General features: G+C 36.9%; 1 protein-coding gene across 1 annotated transcript in view; it reads right to left on the bottom strand.

The window, feature by feature from the left end:
• LOC128489792 (phospholipid-transporting ATPase IK-like) overlaps positions 1–1,210 on the bottom strand; it is a 46,696-nt gene extending 45,486 nt beyond the window's left edge. The window contains exons 1-2 of the mRNA XM_053461768.1: positions 1,141–1,210; positions 276–367 (exon numbers count right to left, since the gene is read on the bottom strand). Of these exons, the coding sequence (XP_053317743.1) occupies positions 276–367; positions 1,141–1,195 (147 nt within the window). The 5' untranslated portion in view covers positions 1,196–1,210. The remainder of the gene's footprint in view (positions 1–275; positions 368–1,140) is intronic.
• Between the last annotated feature and the right edge of the window lie 18,232 nt (positions 1,211–19,442).

Below are 19,442 nucleotides of genomic sequence, written 5' to 3'. Positions count from 1 at the left end.
ATAGAAATATACTGTTCAATTAAACCCTCCAGATGTCCTTACACTTTGTAGAACTGTTTGTGAACTCAAAATGGTTAGGGAATTATTTCAGGCTTCCAATGTTTTTACCTTTTCCCACTATCCAACACACTCTTAACTAATCTTTTCACTGAATATACAGTAGGTATATGATTTCTGCACCAGTTATAAAAAAAAAAACCAGAAAACATTTCAACTGAGACAAAATGAGCAGCCAATCCAGCCAATCGGGAAGCTTTTATTTGTTTTATACTTACAGCATATTTATCTTTCTTGAAAAAGAGAAACCTCTTCTTTTTAAAGGAGTGATGAAACAGTCGGTCATTGGCTTTGACCTGCCACGTGTATTCTGGGAACAGAACAATGCCATGATTTAACACTAACAGTGAACATGTACTAATATTAGTTGTGTGTCTTGTTGTAACGCCCTATTTTAGACTCATGGGGCAAACTACATGAAGCATGCTTTGCAATGTTTTCAGAACTTTATGTTCCCATGAGTATGAGAGCAATACTTCCATTCTACATTCAGTATCCTGATGTGCTGTTAAATTTAAGTTAAAAGAAAACTAGCATTCCTTTACTGCATAAATAACTGAAAATTATTCATATTGAATCTCACACTCTGTTGTATTTATTTAGGTGCAATTGTATGTGGCTTCTTGAGTATTCAGAAAAATTGATACTATGACTGCATTAAAAGTGATATAAGTAGGAATATCATAACCAGTTAACATTTGAGAGCCTGATACATCTTGAAGAGTTACCGGATGATTGTCTTGAGTCCACAGAAAGTTTCAATGGGACTAACGTACAATTGACAGAAACTCAGAAATATTAGACACACCAATCGCACATCACAAAAATGCACACTTTAGCCTATGGGTACAGCCATCTATACATGACTTAATTTGTAATATACGGTAAGAACTGATCTGCTTAATCATGGCCATTCTACTACTGGTAGGACCAAAAAGTAGGATGAAAGTGATTATTAAAACACATTTCAAATGGCATCATTGCTAGCCCAAACACAAATATGTATAAATTTATAATATAGACACTGAATTGATTAAAAACGCACCGGAATTAATATAAACAGAATACAATTTACTTTGTTACCTGATTCTCCTTCATTGTCATTTACTTCTGCCCTTATGCTATTTCTTTGACTCATTTTAGATTCATTGTAAGCATCTAAACAAAATTAAAAAAAATATTAAACAACATTTAGTCAAGATCACTGTGTGTACTTTCTGGCATAGATCTAGAACAGGTTTCTGATATATATATATATTAGAAATATCAAATATATGTCACCGAAAGTCCTACTACTCAAATGCATTAACATACATATGATGGCTAGAGTGTCGCTTTAACCCCTTCACAACAATTAGCGTGCCAGCCATGGCAATCAAAAACTTCCCGTTGGCGACAACTGACGTGCCTGGCAACAATCAATAATGAGGCATTCGGCAACCCCGAAAACCCACCCCAGGACGCACTGTGACCGCTCTGGAGAGTGGTCACAAGCGCCACTGTGAGAAATTTTGCCTCTCGCAAGATGGCAGCGGCCTTTAAAAAATTAACATGTTTCCAGGGTTTCTTCAGACCCTCCTGAGAACTCTGCAAGTCAAAGGAACCCAGCTTACTAATAACAATGTGATTAGTAAAATAAACTAAAAAGAGAAAAATAAGAAAAAAAAATGTAAAAAGTTAAATGAATACAAGCTTTTTTTTATAGTAAGTTAGATGATACAATCAAAACAATGATAAGCCGTTCTTGTCCTGAAAAAAACAATATATGTAACAATGTATAACGTGGGTGGGTGCAGTAAATGAGAAAGAAGAACATTACAGCTAAAAACGAACACTTCAGAATTGTCAAGAAGGGTACAAAAATAAAATCACCCACTGTCACAAAGGGGTTAAATAATACAGACTAATTCCATTACCCCTCTTTTTATTTTAAAAGCTGTGTTTCCAGGGGCGTAACTAGAAACCACCTTGCCCTGATGCAAAAATTCCCCCTGGGCCCCCCAACTTCAGCTTGTTTATGCCATCATTCCCCCTTGCCCCCCTCCTTCCAGCATAAAACACAAATTCCACATACTTACTCATATTCACTAACACACACTCCATCTCACCCACTAACACATCCATGCTCACACATAATTACACATCCATGCTCACACCCACAAAAGTATACATCCATGTTCATATAGTAAAACAATTACAAATATATGCTCACACACACACACACACACACAAGTACACATCCATGCTCACACACACAAAAGTACACATCCATGCTCACACACACAAAAGTACACATCCATGTTCATATAGTAAAACAATTACAAATATATGCTCACACACACACACACAAGTACACATCCATGCTCACACACACAAAAGTACACATCCATGCTCACACACACAAAAGTACACATCTATGTTCACACACACACAATTACACATTCATACTCACACACACACAATTACACATCCATACACACACACAAGTACACATCCATGTTAATATACACACATAATTACACATCCATGCTCACACACACACAATTACACATCTATGCTCACACATACACACAATTACACATCCATGCTCACACACACTAACACAATTATACATCCATGCTCACACACACACATACACAAGTACACATCCATGCTCACACACACACAAGTACACATCCATGTTCATACACAAAAGTACACATTCCATGCACACACACACAAGTAAGCATCCAAACAATTCTAAACAATTTTGAACCGCTACGAGAAGATAGGAAGAAGGGGTCGCAGGGGTCTCAATGGGCCCCCTGGAGGCACGGGCACCAACTCAGCCTATGTCTTTTTATTTAATTATCATTATTTATTGGGGAAAATATAGTTCAAAATAAAAGCTGACATCCACATGTCACACACATTAAATAATTACTATTAAATAATTATTATTTAGGGAATAAAAACATTTTAATAAAGTGTCATGCATAGTTACTGACCTGTCAAAACATATTATTTATATTAAAGACACTGATGTGCTTGATTTACATATCTAGATTCTAATCCCATAGCACTCCCTAAATGGACAACAGAGGACGTCTGACACTAGTAAATAAAAGCAAGAAAAACGTAGGATATTATGAATTGTTTCTAAATAATAGAAAATCCACATTCCCTTACATTGTCTATAACAGAATTCTCTAGCCAGTGCTCAAGAAAATAAGCTAATCTTAGGGTTAAATCCATATACCTTTAATTATATCTGTACAGTTCAGTTCCTATCTAAAAAATCTATCTTCCTTTCATTGGATCACATCCAAAGATTTGGCTACTTCAACTATTCTAAAACATTCTTTGGTAAACTTCATTTGTCTGTCATTCTGCCATAAAACAAAGGGCCCTATAAAATATCTATTCTCTTGGCTCACATCAGACACAATACTCTGTAGGAGTCCTCCTATACATTTAAAACCTCAATATACCCTAATTTATGGATATTTAACGATATTCCTGGTATTCTGCTTGATATGCTTCTTTGATATTCTGTCTAGTAGTATACAGCAGGTGTGCACATTTTTTTCAACCTGACTTCGTATTTACAATTTCCTTACAATTTGCATGGGTAATATGGGAGGCTGATGATCACATATCTTCTATTTACCAGGAACATTTACAAAGATGATATATTATATTACAGCAGTTTTAGAAGAAGATGGCAGCTGCAGGGCTGTAGTTCACCCCTACATGTTAGCCAGCTTGTGGTGGGGAGATTAGCTCAGAGGCATTTCTAAGGCAAGATGGTTCTCCTAGTAGCCAAGCGAGTAGCCTCCCCAGCACAGTTGGAAATAATAATGCTAGGAAGGCTAGACAGGTGCCAATGGTAGTGGATTTAATTATAAAGACGGTAGGTAGACTAATTTGTCACCAAGACCCAGAATCCAAAACAGTATGTTGTCTCCTGGGTGCTGAGAGCATGTTGCGGGACCAGGTAGACAGATTGCTGGGAGGGACTATCACACATTGGTACTAAAGACAAAGTTAATAGCTGGTGTGGGGGTGCCTTCAAAATTATTTTAAGGCACTAGTTCACAAGCTTAAGCAAAGGACCTCCAAGGTAATATTCTCTGAAGTACCACACGGTACATCAAGGAGACAGCAGGAGCTCTGAGAGATCAATGTATGAATGAGAAGGTGGTATACGAAGAGGGAATTGAGTTTTTGGAGCACTGGTTAGCCTTTTCAGTCAAGTACAGCCTCTTCAGCAGTGATGGACTGCACCTAATTGTTGAGGGGTCTGTAGTATCAGGAGAAGGATGGCTAGAGAGATGGATGGTTTTTAAAAAAAGGTTCTGGGAGGGAAGGCAAAGATTGATATGGATTGGTAGCTAGAGTAGATTGGAAAGGGGGTCTAGCTTTGCTAGCGAAAATTAATCTGTCCTGTATACAGCAATGACGGGAGACAGGCCAGGGTAAGCAACGTTAAAGTCTGCAAAAAGGCCATTAAAATGGCTCAATTGGAAAAATGAACTAATTCCTAAGTAGCATAGACCTAAAATATAAATAGAAAAATGCTAAAGGTAGAAAATATTGGTCCTTTGTTATCCAAATGGGAAATTGAGTTAGTGAAGACAAAGAGAAAGCAGATATTTTAAATATGTGTTTTCTTCTTTTTATACTAAAGACTGATGGCTGATTCCCTGCTGGCCGATTTTACAGAACCATTTACGACAAACTTTGGATTGGCACACACAGGAAAAAGTGCTTAAACCAAACGTACTTAAGGAGCTAAGCCTAATTCTGTCCAGACCATTATTTCTGATCGCAAAGCTTTCTTTCAGTTCAGGTATAGTGCCAACAGACTGGTGCAAGGCAGATGTGGTGCCCTTATGCAAACCAACTTAATACAATTCCATGAAAAAGTCAGTAAACATATTGACCTAGATGTGGAGGTAGATGTGAACTAATTAGATTCCATAAAAGTTTCCTAAACAAATTGACAGAAGCAGACAGAGGCAAATGTATGTATGTAGATAGAAAATTGACAAAAATAATGCAAAGAGCTGTTGTAAATGTAAAATTATCAAACTGGACCAAGGTATTAGTGGAGTACCTCAGTGGTCTGTTTCGGGTCCTCTCTTTAAAATTTGTTTATTAATGTCCCATGTTACATTGAGAGTCATGCTGACGCAACATTATGTGCAGTAGGGTTTTCTTCTCTGCAGGGAGATTTAGACAAAGTTTAAAACTGGGCAGGCAAGTGGCAAATGAGGTTCAATACAGACAAATGTAAAGTTATGCATTATGGGAAAAATAATAACAATGCAACATATACTTCAAATGGTATCTCCCTGGAAACACAACTAATGATACAGATTTAGGAATAACTGTAGACAACAGACTTTGCAACAGTGTGTAATGTCAGCAGCTGGAAAGGTCAATAAGATATTGGCATGTATAAAACCGGGGCATACCTAGAGAATTTGGCACCTGGGGCAGATCCTGAATGTGGCATCCCCCACACACAGACACACACACTTTCAAACTGCATAACTGCTATCATTATATACTAAGGCAGACATTGACGGTGGTACAGCATAAATCCTATCACTATATACTGAACCAGACATCACAGTGTAACAGCATAACTACTATGCCTATACACTGAGCCAGTATGAATGATTGTAAAATTGACTAATTGGTTCCCTTCCATGAGTCTATACATCACTTTACCTGTGCTGGTCATCAATATGAAAAACGTATACATGTCCTGCAAAACATGGCCTATGTGGTCACCCTGAGACAGACATTGAGGGTGGTATATAGTGATAGGAGTTATACTGTACCACCATCAACTAGATTGTAAGCTTGCAAGAGCAGATCCCTTCTTTTTTGTTGGTTTGTTATGTGATTTTTAAATTTACTGATGGAATCTGCTGGCGCTATATACATTCATATAATGTAATGTCTGGCTCAGTATAAAGTGATGGAGGATAGAGGATAACCCCCATCACTACATACTGAGCCAGGCACTGACAGTAGTACAGCATAACTCCCACCACTATACACTAAACAAGACATTGATAATAGTACAGTATAACTTCCATCACTCTTACTAATGCTTTCTCACTCACTCACTCACTAGAGGGAGATGTTTGATCTCCCCAATCAAGCCTGCTCCTCTAGAGGCGGACATTATAGTCCGTCTTTGGATGGGTGCACACCCAATGCCAGCCTGGTGGCACCCCCCGGATGAGTGGCACCTGGGGTGACAAACCCCCCACCCCCCTAGGCACGCTACTTGTATAAAACAAGGTATTGATTGATGGGAGGAGGTTATCATCTTTTTTTCTTTACAAAGCAATGATAATGGTGTTTTTTACTTTCTTTTGGATCAAAAGCTAAAAGGATTGGTATAAGCATCTTGAGTATTTGGCACCTGGGGCGGATCCTGTATGTGGCACCCCCCACGCACACACTTTAAACCTGCATAGCTTCTATCGTTAGGCAAACATTGACAGGGGCACAGCATAACTGTTATCATTGTATACTGAGGCAGACATTGATGGGGGTACAGCATAACACCTATCACTATATACTGAGACAGACATTGACAGTGGTACAGCATAACTATTATTATGTACTGAGGCAAATATTGACGGTGGTACAGCATAACTGCTATCATTATATACTGAGGCAAACATTGACGGTGCTACAGCATAACATCTATCACTATTTACTGAGGCAAACATTGGCGGGGGTATAGCATTACACCTATTACTATATACAGAGGCACACATTGACGGTGGTACAGCATAATCCCTATCACTATACATTGAGCCAGACATTGACAATAATGCAGCATAACCCCTATCACTATATACTAAGGCAAACATTGATGTTGTGTAGGCCTACCACTTCAGTGTCTGGCTAAGTATAGGGATGCACTGAAATGAAAATTCTGGACCGAAACTGAAAATTCAGCACTCACTTGGCCGAAACAGAAAATGACCCCCCCCACACCTTTAAAAACAAACAAAAAAAAAACACTTTTATTAAAAGTAACACATCACAATTTTAAATTAGTGTCTGTCTCTGAAAGGGGTGCGGGTGTGGTGGCACCCCCTGATTAGTGGCACCCGGGACATAGCAGGCCCCCCCCCCCCGGCAAGCTGGTCCTAGAAAAACAATATAGAATTTGTGTGGGTAATCTAAATGTTAAAAGTATATTTGGCTGAAGGTAACTTTGGAAGGCTGTGCCACACCATCAGTGACCTCCCCTTTAAACAGTCCGTTGAGAAGTGAGGCTACATCCAGTAGGGTGATTCACTGCCTATTATGCTGCAGAGGGGTTGCTGCCCCCTGGACCTGTTGTCCTGGTCCTCGGCCAGAATATACCACTGACTTCCCAGTCCCAGTCTACTAGGAGGGAATGTTTTTTTTTTTTTTTTGCATTGGTCTAACGTAACATGAATAGATCGCCCTTACAAAAAATTACTGCAGTTTTTCTGAAGTAATACTGCAGTTTTTTGGACATGAAAAAACTGCAATACTGCACTTTTTCTGCAGTATTACTGCACATTTACTGCAGTTTTACTGCATTTGTACTTCACTGTACTGCAGTTTTACTGCATATTTACTGCACTTTTTTTTATATTGCAAACCTACAGTTGTACTTCAATGTGCTGCAGCTTTATTGCATTTGTACTTCCATACAAAAATAACTGCAGTAAAACTGCAGTACAGTGAAGTACAAATGCAGTAAAACTGCAGTAAATGTGCAGTAATACTGCAGTAAAAGTGCAGTATTGCAGTTTTTTCATGTCCAAAAAACTGCAGTATTACTTCAGAAAAACTGCAGTAATTTTTTCGTATAGGGAGACCCCTTGGGCTCTTAATAGATCACAAGGATTACTCTCCTAATGTGAAGAGCATCCCTTCATATCATACATTTACATATTTAGTTTTAAATTTACCTTTTATTATTGTTTAGAATTGTTTTTCATTATTTTAAAGAAAATTACAAAATTTACTGATAATGCAGACCTGAGTGTGTGATCAGCTGCAGAGGGAACTTTAAAGACCCAAAGTGAGTAGATTAAAAAAATACATGGTTTCCCTTACACATAGGGATTCCTCCTATGTTGCTAGGTCTGACATTGCAGAAAAGGAACACACGAGACAAAGTCTGTGCATTTAAATTCTATTTTAGTAAGTAATTATTTACAGATACAAAAAGGATACAGATTATGTAAAATGCCAGGGAATTTTACCTTATAAAAGTCCAACTCTCCAGGCTGCAATATAGGAGGTGCGGGCTATGTTATTTCAGAACATAGTCTGTTAATTAAGCTGTTGTTTGGGAAAAAACCTGTTCTGGTTATAAGCAGCTACTAAAGCACTGCCCTCAACCTGTTCTAAAGATTCTGTGATCCACTAACCCTTGGCATAACTTGAAAGCACCCAAGCACAACACCCTGTTTAGGAGTTTCATTGGTCTTGGAAAAATGCGTTTAACATAACCCTTTGTTTTGAGGCTTACTAAATATAAAAATATATTCACACTTATTTAAAGAATAGTATATACAGGCATTTTTCTTGGGGTGTTTTTGGGAAGTTGTTGGATGTATTTGTGTGGGCAAATTTCTTCTTGTGTAGGGTACACACAGTTCTTCTTAACGCCTGTGTTATGGAACATGATAACAAACCATCAGTCTTTGATAATTCACTTTATATTAAGCAACTTTTAAAATGCTTAATTTATATAATTCCTTATCTGATCCCACTGTGATCCCACTTCTCTACTATTTTCCAAAGCTAAGCCCTGCGTTGAATCTACAATTAATTGTACCCCTCTAATTCAATCACCCCCCCACACATCCTAGTTCAATCTCCTCCAACCCTCTAGCCATTTTCTCCCCCAATACAGCATTCCATTTATCATTAGGGTGCAGCCCATCACTACTGTAGAATCGGTAACTGACAGCAAAGTCCTCCTTGTTCTCTCAAAATCCACTAGTTCCAGTAATACTTCATAAAATATTAGTTTGGATGTCTTTGCCCTAAGCTACCTAGTACCCTAAAATCCTTAGTTATGTCATTAGTACCAATATGTAGTACAACTGCTGGATCATCACCAACCCCTCCCAACAATCTGTTTATCCAGGCAACAACATGCTGAACCTGAGCACCCAGGAAAAAGCAAACTGTATTGCATGTAGGGTCTTGTTGGCATATTACCCTGTCTACCTTCCTTCCGTGAATTCTTAACCACCACTTGTCCAGCCTTCCTAGCCTTTTGGTCCTCTTCATAGGCTACTGACATGGCTGCTAGAGGAATCAGCCTGCTCCAGCAAAGCCTGATCTAAAAACTTATCTGCAGCATTTTTACACACACACACTGGCAGACATATTAGCCCCAATGACGCTATTTTCAGTCTATTAACTCTACTTGAAACTTGCCCTCCACCTCAGTTTTCACTTACAAGTTTGGATTTACAATAATTGCCAAGGCTTAATATTTACCCTGCAGTTATGTTAAAATAGCCAAGAAGAAAAACTCTCAGAAGCGGGATTGGCCTCAAGGCCAATGTCTAGTTAGACCTAGTTAGTATTGGAGGACTGTGAGCCACTGGCCTAACTCCAGTGGTTGTAGACCACAAGGGCTCGTGACTCTAGGGTGCCCCGGGGCAACCCCTGAGACCCCTTGTCTCCTCAATTTTCACACCAGAGCCCTGTGGTTTCTAGTTGCTCCCCTGCTGCGAGCCAATGCTGTTGGCATCAAAATGTTTCTCAACTTTAATGTTTGCCTATGTGCACGACAGGTCCACCTCAGCCAGATTTTTGGATACTTAAAATCACAGTTAAAAACTGAATGACCAATAAAGTATTCTCATGTTTGAAGTGGGGATGTTATATTCCATTACTTAACAGCTATTGTTTTTTCAGGATAAAAGTTTGAGTAGGGCTACTACTGTTCTGCATCTAACAATTTCAACTTCTCAAATTTAAACAAAACACTGAATGTGCATTACATGGCTGAACAGTTTTTAACATAGGGGAAGATTGCGATATCCTAGTGACATTTCTTCAATAAATGCCTTTTTATTGAGCATTAAAATCCGCTGATCTCTTCATTTAAATTTATGGTTTATTCTCATACGTTAAACATCAACAGTTAAACTGTATAGACTCCAGCACCGTTCCTGTTAATATGACATTCCTGCACACATTTGGTAAACATGCATTTTCGATGCAGTCTTTCCGAGAAACCCTTAAGACCTATCTACATTGTAATATTAATTAAAGGCCATATCTGTTCCTAAAGCTCTAATGTTGAAGTCCCTGTGTGTTCTTTCCTGAGCCCTGGTTTTTGGTAGCTGGTTTACACTGTAGCTTGTCTAGGAGGCTGGTGTAGGTCTTGATCAGGTTCAGACCTTGAGCCCAGATGCTAGGCAAAATGCATTAGGAGTGTACCAACACACACATGCTCTACTGACTGTTGAGAAATTAATTTTTTTTCATTGAAGCAATGATTGCCTAGCTTTAAGTAAACCCCTGCAGGTCAATTGAGTTCTAGGTCTTAAGCAGTCCCCCAAGGCTTCTTGGTGTACAGATGGGACTTATGATGCTGGCACAAACATTTGTTGCCTATGGTTTCTGTAGTGCTAATTGTTGTTACCGCAAGGTTTCTTCCCATAAAACATCATAGCAGTGATTTCTCACATGTAATGCAATGACATGTTGTTAGACACCTTTGTGTCCCAATATTATGCACTTTTTCCCATTAAAAACTACATCACTTTACAAATCATGTGAACATTTGTTTTGCTGCTGTAGCTATAGCATATGATAGCTGAATTGAGAGTGCTGCTCAGATTTCCAAGGAATATGGCAGATTTTATATATAGCAATACAAAGTTACATTTACAATTTATAAATAATAGGTACAATTTTATTCCCATTCTGATGTTGCAAAAATCTCTCTCTCTGTCTGAAATTCATTATTGCATAATTGTAATTTGTGATAGCGCCACAAAATAAATCTGGTTTGTGATTGTGTTTTATCTATCTGGATTAGTTTTCGCTAACAGTATGAATAGTTCTGGGCTATCTTACCTGACTGGAGTGTGGTGTGGTAGTCCTCTGTAAAGAACTATCATCAAATCCTTAGGAACTGCAGGATAAAGAATACGGAGGGCTGATATATGATATTAACACTAACAAAGCTCCACCCAACGAGCCTCTCCACAGGTTTCCCTAGACAATCCTCTACCTGCACCTGTCCCTTTTATATAGCACACTGTGCACGCAATGAGTATTTCCCTACAATGGCAGACTTACGTTCTTATTCAAAGCATTCCTTTGAAACAAGACCCTTTTTATTATGTTTGAAAAGATTTTTTGATAATTTCAACACACATAATTAATGAGGGAATTTGATATAGTCTTAGAGTTTTCTTTTTTTTCTGCATTCTTTTGTTTACCTAAGGAACGGTTTGAAAGACGAATAAAAACACATGAATGGGAAGAGGTAATCTGAACGATAAAACATGGAAACAATAAGGGAGTGAAACAGAGAACATGGGAATGGATGTTTAACCATTTATGTTAACCACATTCTAGAATTTATGTATAAAGCGTGTAAGCCTTCACTAGTATCAACAACTAATGTCCACTATCATTTGTAAGGATATGGAATGCAGTAACCAAATAATATACAATAATTTATTACATGTATTAATTACAGCCCAATAACAATGTAACACATTTTAAACTTGAAGCAAAATTGCATAATTCATTGTGCATTTTGTGCCAGAAAATATCTCCCTATACCCCGTGCAAACCGTTCTATCAAGAATGTTCATGTAACGTTCATGGTTGCCTAATTCTATATTTCTAAATGAAAGCAGATGCTGTAAAATGCTGAGTATGGTACTCGTGATTTTGACACAAGGCTGTAGGAAAAAATTGGCAGTGTAGGTAAATGCTTTATATACTGTAGTTGGTAAATATTCTGACATGCTATAGTGTTGTAAAATAGGTTCTTTACAACAAATCTGAGGTTAAGCTAGAACCATCCAAGGTCAAAGAAGAAGATCAGACAATACAAAAACAGTATCAACGGTAAAGTCAGAAAACAGTTGAAAGTCGGAAATGCCAAAGCCAATGAACAATCTATGAGCATTTTCACAAATTGGATGAGCGGAATGCAGAGGTATACGTTAGAACAATACTTCTAGCAAAATGGGAGGAATGCAGGGCAACAAGTTGAACACGTGTTTAGGCTGCTGGGAAGGGTTCTATACCTGAGTTCGGTAAAAAACTACCATGGTGTATACCTCCAGTAACCCAGCGTTGAAGCACAAGGGACACCAGTTATAGCACTTAATGGTTTGGCACCTCCATGGGCGGCTCCCACCATCCTCCTAGTGCACATGCTTGATGCCCAAGGTATAAGGGGCAGGGAATTCACATGACACGCTTTGGATGTTCCACTGAGCATACAATACAATTAATTAATTATATAACTAATTAATTAATTATATAACTAATTATATAAAATGAGTCATTTGTAGAATTGCTTATAAGCAAAAAAATATTAGAAACTGCAACCAGTAATTGCTCCCAGTAATCGCTCAAAAGTGTCATTGTTCATATTCTCCTTGACCCGTGGGATTTACTTTCCTAGAGGAATTGAAAAGAGATCACGAAAATTCTAGTTTCTCCTTAATTATAAGTGACCTAAATGGGCTGTAATGTTAAGTTTCCAAAAATGGGGCTCATTCATGTTTTCCAGTAGCTACTGCCAATTTCCTGGCAGTATCTTCAGATGTGTGAATGCAAGTGTACACTTTGATGCATTCTGACCTAGCCGATTAAACCTGCCAGTTCCTGTCCAGTATGCTCCCTGGGGACATTTCACATAGAAACTCACTGTTGGAAACGATGAGGCTGCAGTTGATGTTAGGTTTGAAAAAAATGACTGTTCATTCACTAACAAGGAAAGTATCAGGTAACTTACAAGAAATAGTGGTGCCTTCATGACTACTATTCTCTCTGAGAGTTTTCCAAATATCCCAGAATTTAGTCGGCCCACGATGATGGCATATAAAAGATGCCCGTCCTTGCGTGATAAACTAGTCAAGGCTGACATCTCTACTACCGAATCTATAGACACACGAATACACAAAGGTAATGTACCTTGTTACAATTGTGTCTCTTGCCATTCAATGATCCTTGGAAAGCATTTTTTTCACCCTCATGATGGTAAAAAGTATACAATTAAACATCAGGTTACTTGTAATTCCACTTTTGTGGTATATATTTTAAAATGTCCTTGTGGTTTAGTATATGTTGGACAAACTACACAGCGTTTTAAAGATAGATTTTCAAAACATAAATCCACTATACGCACTGGACTTACTGATCTCCCCATTCCTGCACATTTCAAAGAGAAGAGACATAATATATCACAACTAAAGTTTCAAATTATTGATATGGTGCCAGAATCTATCAGAAGGGGAGATAGGGTGAAAAAATTATTATATAGGGAGGCGTTTTGGATTAAAGAATTGGATACCATCTTTCCTAGGGGTCTTAATTATGAATTTGACTTGATGCCTCTTATTTGATTTTATTTAAAATTTATGTTTTTTCTTTTAGTCTTCATTTTTTATGATCAATTTCTATTTTCTTTTCTTTTTTAGATTCAACTTCTCTACTCTCTGCTCTACATGTGCTGATGTCGTTTTATATTAGTTTCAGACCCTCATAATTCACATGATCTCATTGATAATTTAATAGCACTGTGTCACTTTAAGGGATTCTGTGCAAAATAAAAATGTTCTCCTTTTTTTAAAATACATCACTGAATGTGTTACACTTTTTTGCTGACCTTTATTAACAATGCACTTTATTAACTTTTTTAGAATTGGTTACATTTATATCTACTTTGCACTTTATTTGATCGTGTCACATTATAATATACCATTGTATATTAATCTAATTTATGGTGATTTGGCCATTTCTTGGTTTTTGTAAATATTCAAGTTTGTTTATCTATATTATAAGAACCAGTGATTTTTATATTTTTATTGTTTTATTCACAATATGTGTCACATAACTAACTATTTTTTCATAATAGATCGTTTTTAACATTTGTCTTATCTTTATGAGAACAGATGGCGATCTGATGATATATGCACTTGATAATGCTATTGCACTTTATGAATACACCTGCACTATTTTATCAAAGAGAATGCTCTAACGCATGCATGGAGTAAGCTTGCGCATGCGCAGAGCGTCACCACGCTTTAGTGCTGACAAATGCTTGCCCTTTTTTCTTATTTTAATCAACATTTTTGCTTTTGTTGATTTGATGTTTTGGTTTGATTTAATCCACATTTTTTTTGGAGTATGAACACTGATTGTGTTTACATGGAACTGCACTAGTTAAATCTCTGTAAGTGTCCATTACTAACACTGATTGCACACACTTTATGGGTATTTTCTTAATATATCTTTTTTGGTTATTTAATATATATGGATCTTAATATATTTTTTTATTTGTCACTGGTCTCTTTTAACATCTATAAGTATCATGTATTATGTGATGTATACTTTTGAATATTTACTTATGTTAATACATGATTATTAATTATACTACACATGGTGCCAGATTAGATTGGTTTTTTGATTGGTTATTCATTGATTGATATGTGCTATTTAAACCTTTACTTTTTACTTGTGTGGTTAACTTGATAAAGACCTCATTGTGAGGTCGAAACGTTGTTGTCTGTTTCCTACAATAAATCTGTCTGATGGAACCCCTGCGTGCCTGGAGCCTTCTTCTATTTTTGATTTACTGGGGAACTGGCCCTTCCTGGCACAGCTAAGCACCTGAGTTCCTGTGGGGAGTGAGTGCAGATTCCTAATTCTGGTGACTTGCTAATTTGGGCCTATCGTGGAATTTATTGCACCCCCCATCTGCACTTCTAGTTATCCCTGTGTGGGATTTTGAACATATATTGGCAGTATGGAAGGAGACACGACGTTTAGCACTTTCTCATATTCTGAGGAAGAGGCATCGAGAATTCTGTCCTCTATTGAAGGTAATTTCTCCTTCTTACAAACCCCTTGTTCTGATGCTACCTTTAAGATGTTGGAGAAATGCCAAAACAAACTTCTCAGTTATAATTTGCACAGTGTTACCCTAGCTGAATATGTTAAAGTGCAACGTATTCCTCGTGGTATGAGGATGAATGTCCAGCCAACATTGTTTAGAGATAACAAGGACTATTGTAAGAGACTTGAAAGTATCCTGAATAAATGCTCAACTGATTGGATACTCCTGAATCTTGAATTTCTGAGAGAGACTATAACAGAAACTAAAAAAGAATGTACTAGACTGGAGTCGGAACTTTCAACCATCCTAAAAGGTGATGAACTAATAAATGCTAAAAATAAACTGGAGAGGAATATACAAATGCTGAGAAGGGAGACTGAAAATAAAAAACGTGATAAATTCCAGAGAGACCTTGAGGATTATAAAAGTGGGCATGTCTATAGATGGCAAAGACAGACTGGCATACAAGATAATCTCCACAACAAACGGCATTTCAGAAGAGATCCCCCCAAAGAGAAACCTAGTATGAAAAGAATGGATGGATCACGTATGAACAGGACTTCAGAACAGCCAAGTACCTCCTCTTCTTTTTTAGGCACTACCCCCCTGTTCAGGGGGGAATCAAGCGAAGAATCAGAAGGGGCAGAGGACATAAGAAAAAACATGAAATTACCCCCATTATGGACACAGAAGAAAGGAGCATCGAAAAGGAAGAAATTCCAATAATAAATTTATCTGACATTGAACTCTCTTCTGATGAACTGTCACTTTTGGGTAAAGGTTTGTCCTTTTCTCCTATACATACTTCCAACCGTGTAGATTTGGACATTGATTTATTAAGGTTCTTTCGTAATTTAAAACTAAAAGTATTTTTTGAAAAAATTCCATGCACTGACAAGTCATCTGTTACAGGGTCTATGCTTACTCTGAAACATTTTGGCCTCAAGAATAAGAGTGTGTTTAATCCTATAGTAGTAGATCATGCTTTGGAAACTTTTGTTAACCTTGTTAAAAAAGATATCCAGAGGGTTGGTACTTTCTATCCTGTACACAATACACCCCCTAACATGACTAAAGGTGAGAGGTTAGCACTCAAAAGATTACAAACAAATTGTGATCTGGTTATTAAACCAGCGGACAAAGGGGGTGCTATTGTGTTACAGAACAAAACTGATTATATACAAGAAATCCTGAGGCAATTGAATGATAGTAACACCTATAAAATTCTTTCAAAAGATCCTACTATTGACTTACAAAACAAAGTTCAAATTTTACTTAAGGATGCTTGTATGAGGGGTATTATTGACGGTGATCTGAGTAAGTTTTTATTTAAAATTAATCCTGTGGTCCCTGTTTTATATGTCCTGCCCAAAGTCCATAAATCATTGCAAAACCCTCCCGGTAGACCAATTGTGTCTGGAGTTGACTCTATTCTCTCACCGATTGCTACATTCCTGGACCATGTATTAAGACCTTTTGTATATGAAACTAAGTCCTATGTGAAAGACACTTCAGATATCTTGAACAAACTGAATAATATGTCAGAAATAGAGGATCTTTACTTGGTTACCTTGGATGTAACTAGTTTGTATACTTCTATTAAACATTGTCAAGGATTGGGTGCTTCAGAAATTGCACTCAAACATCTAGGATACACAGGTGATACCCTTTCCTTTCTGATGAGATTACTTGAACTGGTTATGGTTGATAACTATTTTTTATTTCAGGATAAATTCTATTTACAGTGCCAGGGAACTTCCATGGGTTCCAATGTGGCGCCCACATATGCAAATATCTATATGGCAGACCTTGAAGAGAAACTGATTTACTCCAGTGACCTTTTTAAACAATGTGCCGTCAAATGGTGGCGCTATATCGATGACGTGTTGTTGCTGTGGGGTGGCACATTGGAATCCTTGGATATGTTCTTTGAGTTTCTAAACACTTGTTCTGATAGTATCAAGTTTACAATGTCTTATGACTTTATATCTATTACATACCTGGATATTTTGATCTATAAAAAGAATGGTAGATTGGAGACTAATTTATTTAGAAAATCTCTTGACAGGAACACCTTATTACACTATTCAAGTTTTCATCCACCTGCTTTACTTAAATCACTTCCAAAGAGCCAATTCCTTAGGGTTAAGAGAATTGTCTCCCAGGAAATGCAGGTTAATGATCAGTTACAGGAGATGTCACAAAGATTCTATGAAAGAGGTTACCCAGAGGAAATTGTAGAGTCACAACTGTTATTAGTGAATGATTTGAAAAGAGAATCTCTTTTAAACCCTTCTAAAAGGACTGTTACACAACCTAGACTCACATTCGTTACCACATTTAGTAAACAATCTTGCTCCATCAAAAAAATAATTTATAAACACTGGCATATTCTCTCTGAGAGTTTTCCAAATATCCCAGAATTTAGTCGGCCCACGATGATGGCATATAAAAGATGCCCGTCCTTGCGTGATAAACTAGTCAAGGCTGACATCTCTACTACCGAATCTATAGACACACGAATACACAAAGGTAATGTACCTTGTTACAATTGTGTCTCTTGCCATTCAATGATCCTTGGAAAGCATTTTTTTCACCCTCATGATGGTAAAAAGTATACAATTAAACATCAGGTTACTTGTAATTCCACTTTTGTGGTATATATTTTAAAATGTCCTTGTGGTTTAGTATATGTTGGACAAACTACACAGCGTTTTAAAGATAGATTTTCAAAACATAAATCCACTATACGCACTGGACTTACTGATCTCCCCATTCCTGCACATTTCAAAGAGAAGAGACATAATATATCACAACTAAAGTTTCAAATTATTGATATGGTGCCAGAATCTATCAGAAGGGGAGATAGGGTGAAAAAATTATTATATAGGGAGGCGTTTTGGATTAAAGAATTGGATACCATCTTTCCTAGGGGTCTTAATTATGAATTTGACTTGATGCCTCTTATTTGATTTTATTTAAAATTTATGTTTTTTCTTTTAGTCTTCATTTTTTATGATCAATTTCTATTTTCTTTTCTTTTTTAGATTCAACTTCTCTACTCTCTGCTCTACATGTGCTGATGTCGTTTTATATTAGTTTCAGACCCTCATAATTCACATGATCTCATTGATAATTTAATAGCACTGTGTCACTTTAAGGGATTCTGTGCAAAATAAAAATGTTCTCCTTTTTTTAAAATACATCACTGAATGTGTTACACTTTTTTGCTGACCTTTATTAACAATGCACTTTATTAACTTTTTTAGAATTGGTTACATTTATATCTACTTTGCACTTTATTTGATCGTGTCACATTATAATATACCATTGTATATTAATCTAATTTATGGTGATTTGGCCATTTCTTGGTTTTTGTAAATATTCAAGTTTGTTTATCTATATTATAAGAACCAGTGATTTTTATATTTTTATTGTTTTATTCACAATATGTGTCACATAACTAACTATTTTTTCATAATAGATCGTTTTTAACATTTGTCTTATCTTTATGAGAACAGATGGCGATCTGATGATATATGCACTTGATAATGCTATTGCACTTTATGAATACACCTGCACTATTTTATCAAAGAGAATGCTCTAACGCATGCATGGAGTAAGCTTGCGCATGCGCAGAGCGTCACCACGCTTTAGTGCTGACAAATGCTTGCCCTTTTTTCTTATTTTAATCAACATTTTTGCTTTTGTTGATTTGATGTTTTGGTTTGATTTAATCCACATTTTTTTTGGAGTATGAACACTGATTGTGTTTACATGGAACTGCACTAGTTAAATCTCTGTAAGTGTCCATTACTAACACTGATTGCACACACTTTATGGGTATTTTCTTAATATATCTTTTTTGGTTATTTAATATATATGGATCTTAATATATTTTTTTATTTGTCACTGGTCTCTTTTAACATCTATAAGTATCATGTATTATGTGATGTATACTTTTGAATATTTACTTATGTTAATACATGATTATTAATTATACTACACATGGTGCCAGATTAGATTGGTTTTTTGATTGGTTATTCATTGATTGATATGTGCTATTTAAACCTTTACTTTTTACTTGTGTGGTTAACTTGATAAAGACCTCATTGTGAGGTCGAAACGTTGTTGTCTGTTTCCTACAATAAATCTGTCTGATGGAACCCCTGCGTGCCTGGAGCCTTCTTCTATTTTTGATTTACTGGGGAACTGGCCCTTCCTGGCACAGCTAAGCACCTGAGTTCCTGTGGGGAGTGAGTGCAGATTCCTA

This window comes from Spea bombifrons, chromosome 1, assembly GCF_027358695.1.
Source record: "Spea bombifrons isolate aSpeBom1 chromosome 1, aSpeBom1.2.pri, whole genome shotgun sequence".
Classification (NCBI taxonomy): Eukaryota; Metazoa; Chordata; class Amphibia; order Anura; family Pelobatidae; genus Spea; species Spea bombifrons.
This window is presented reverse-complemented; position numbering and strand designations above follow the sequence as displayed.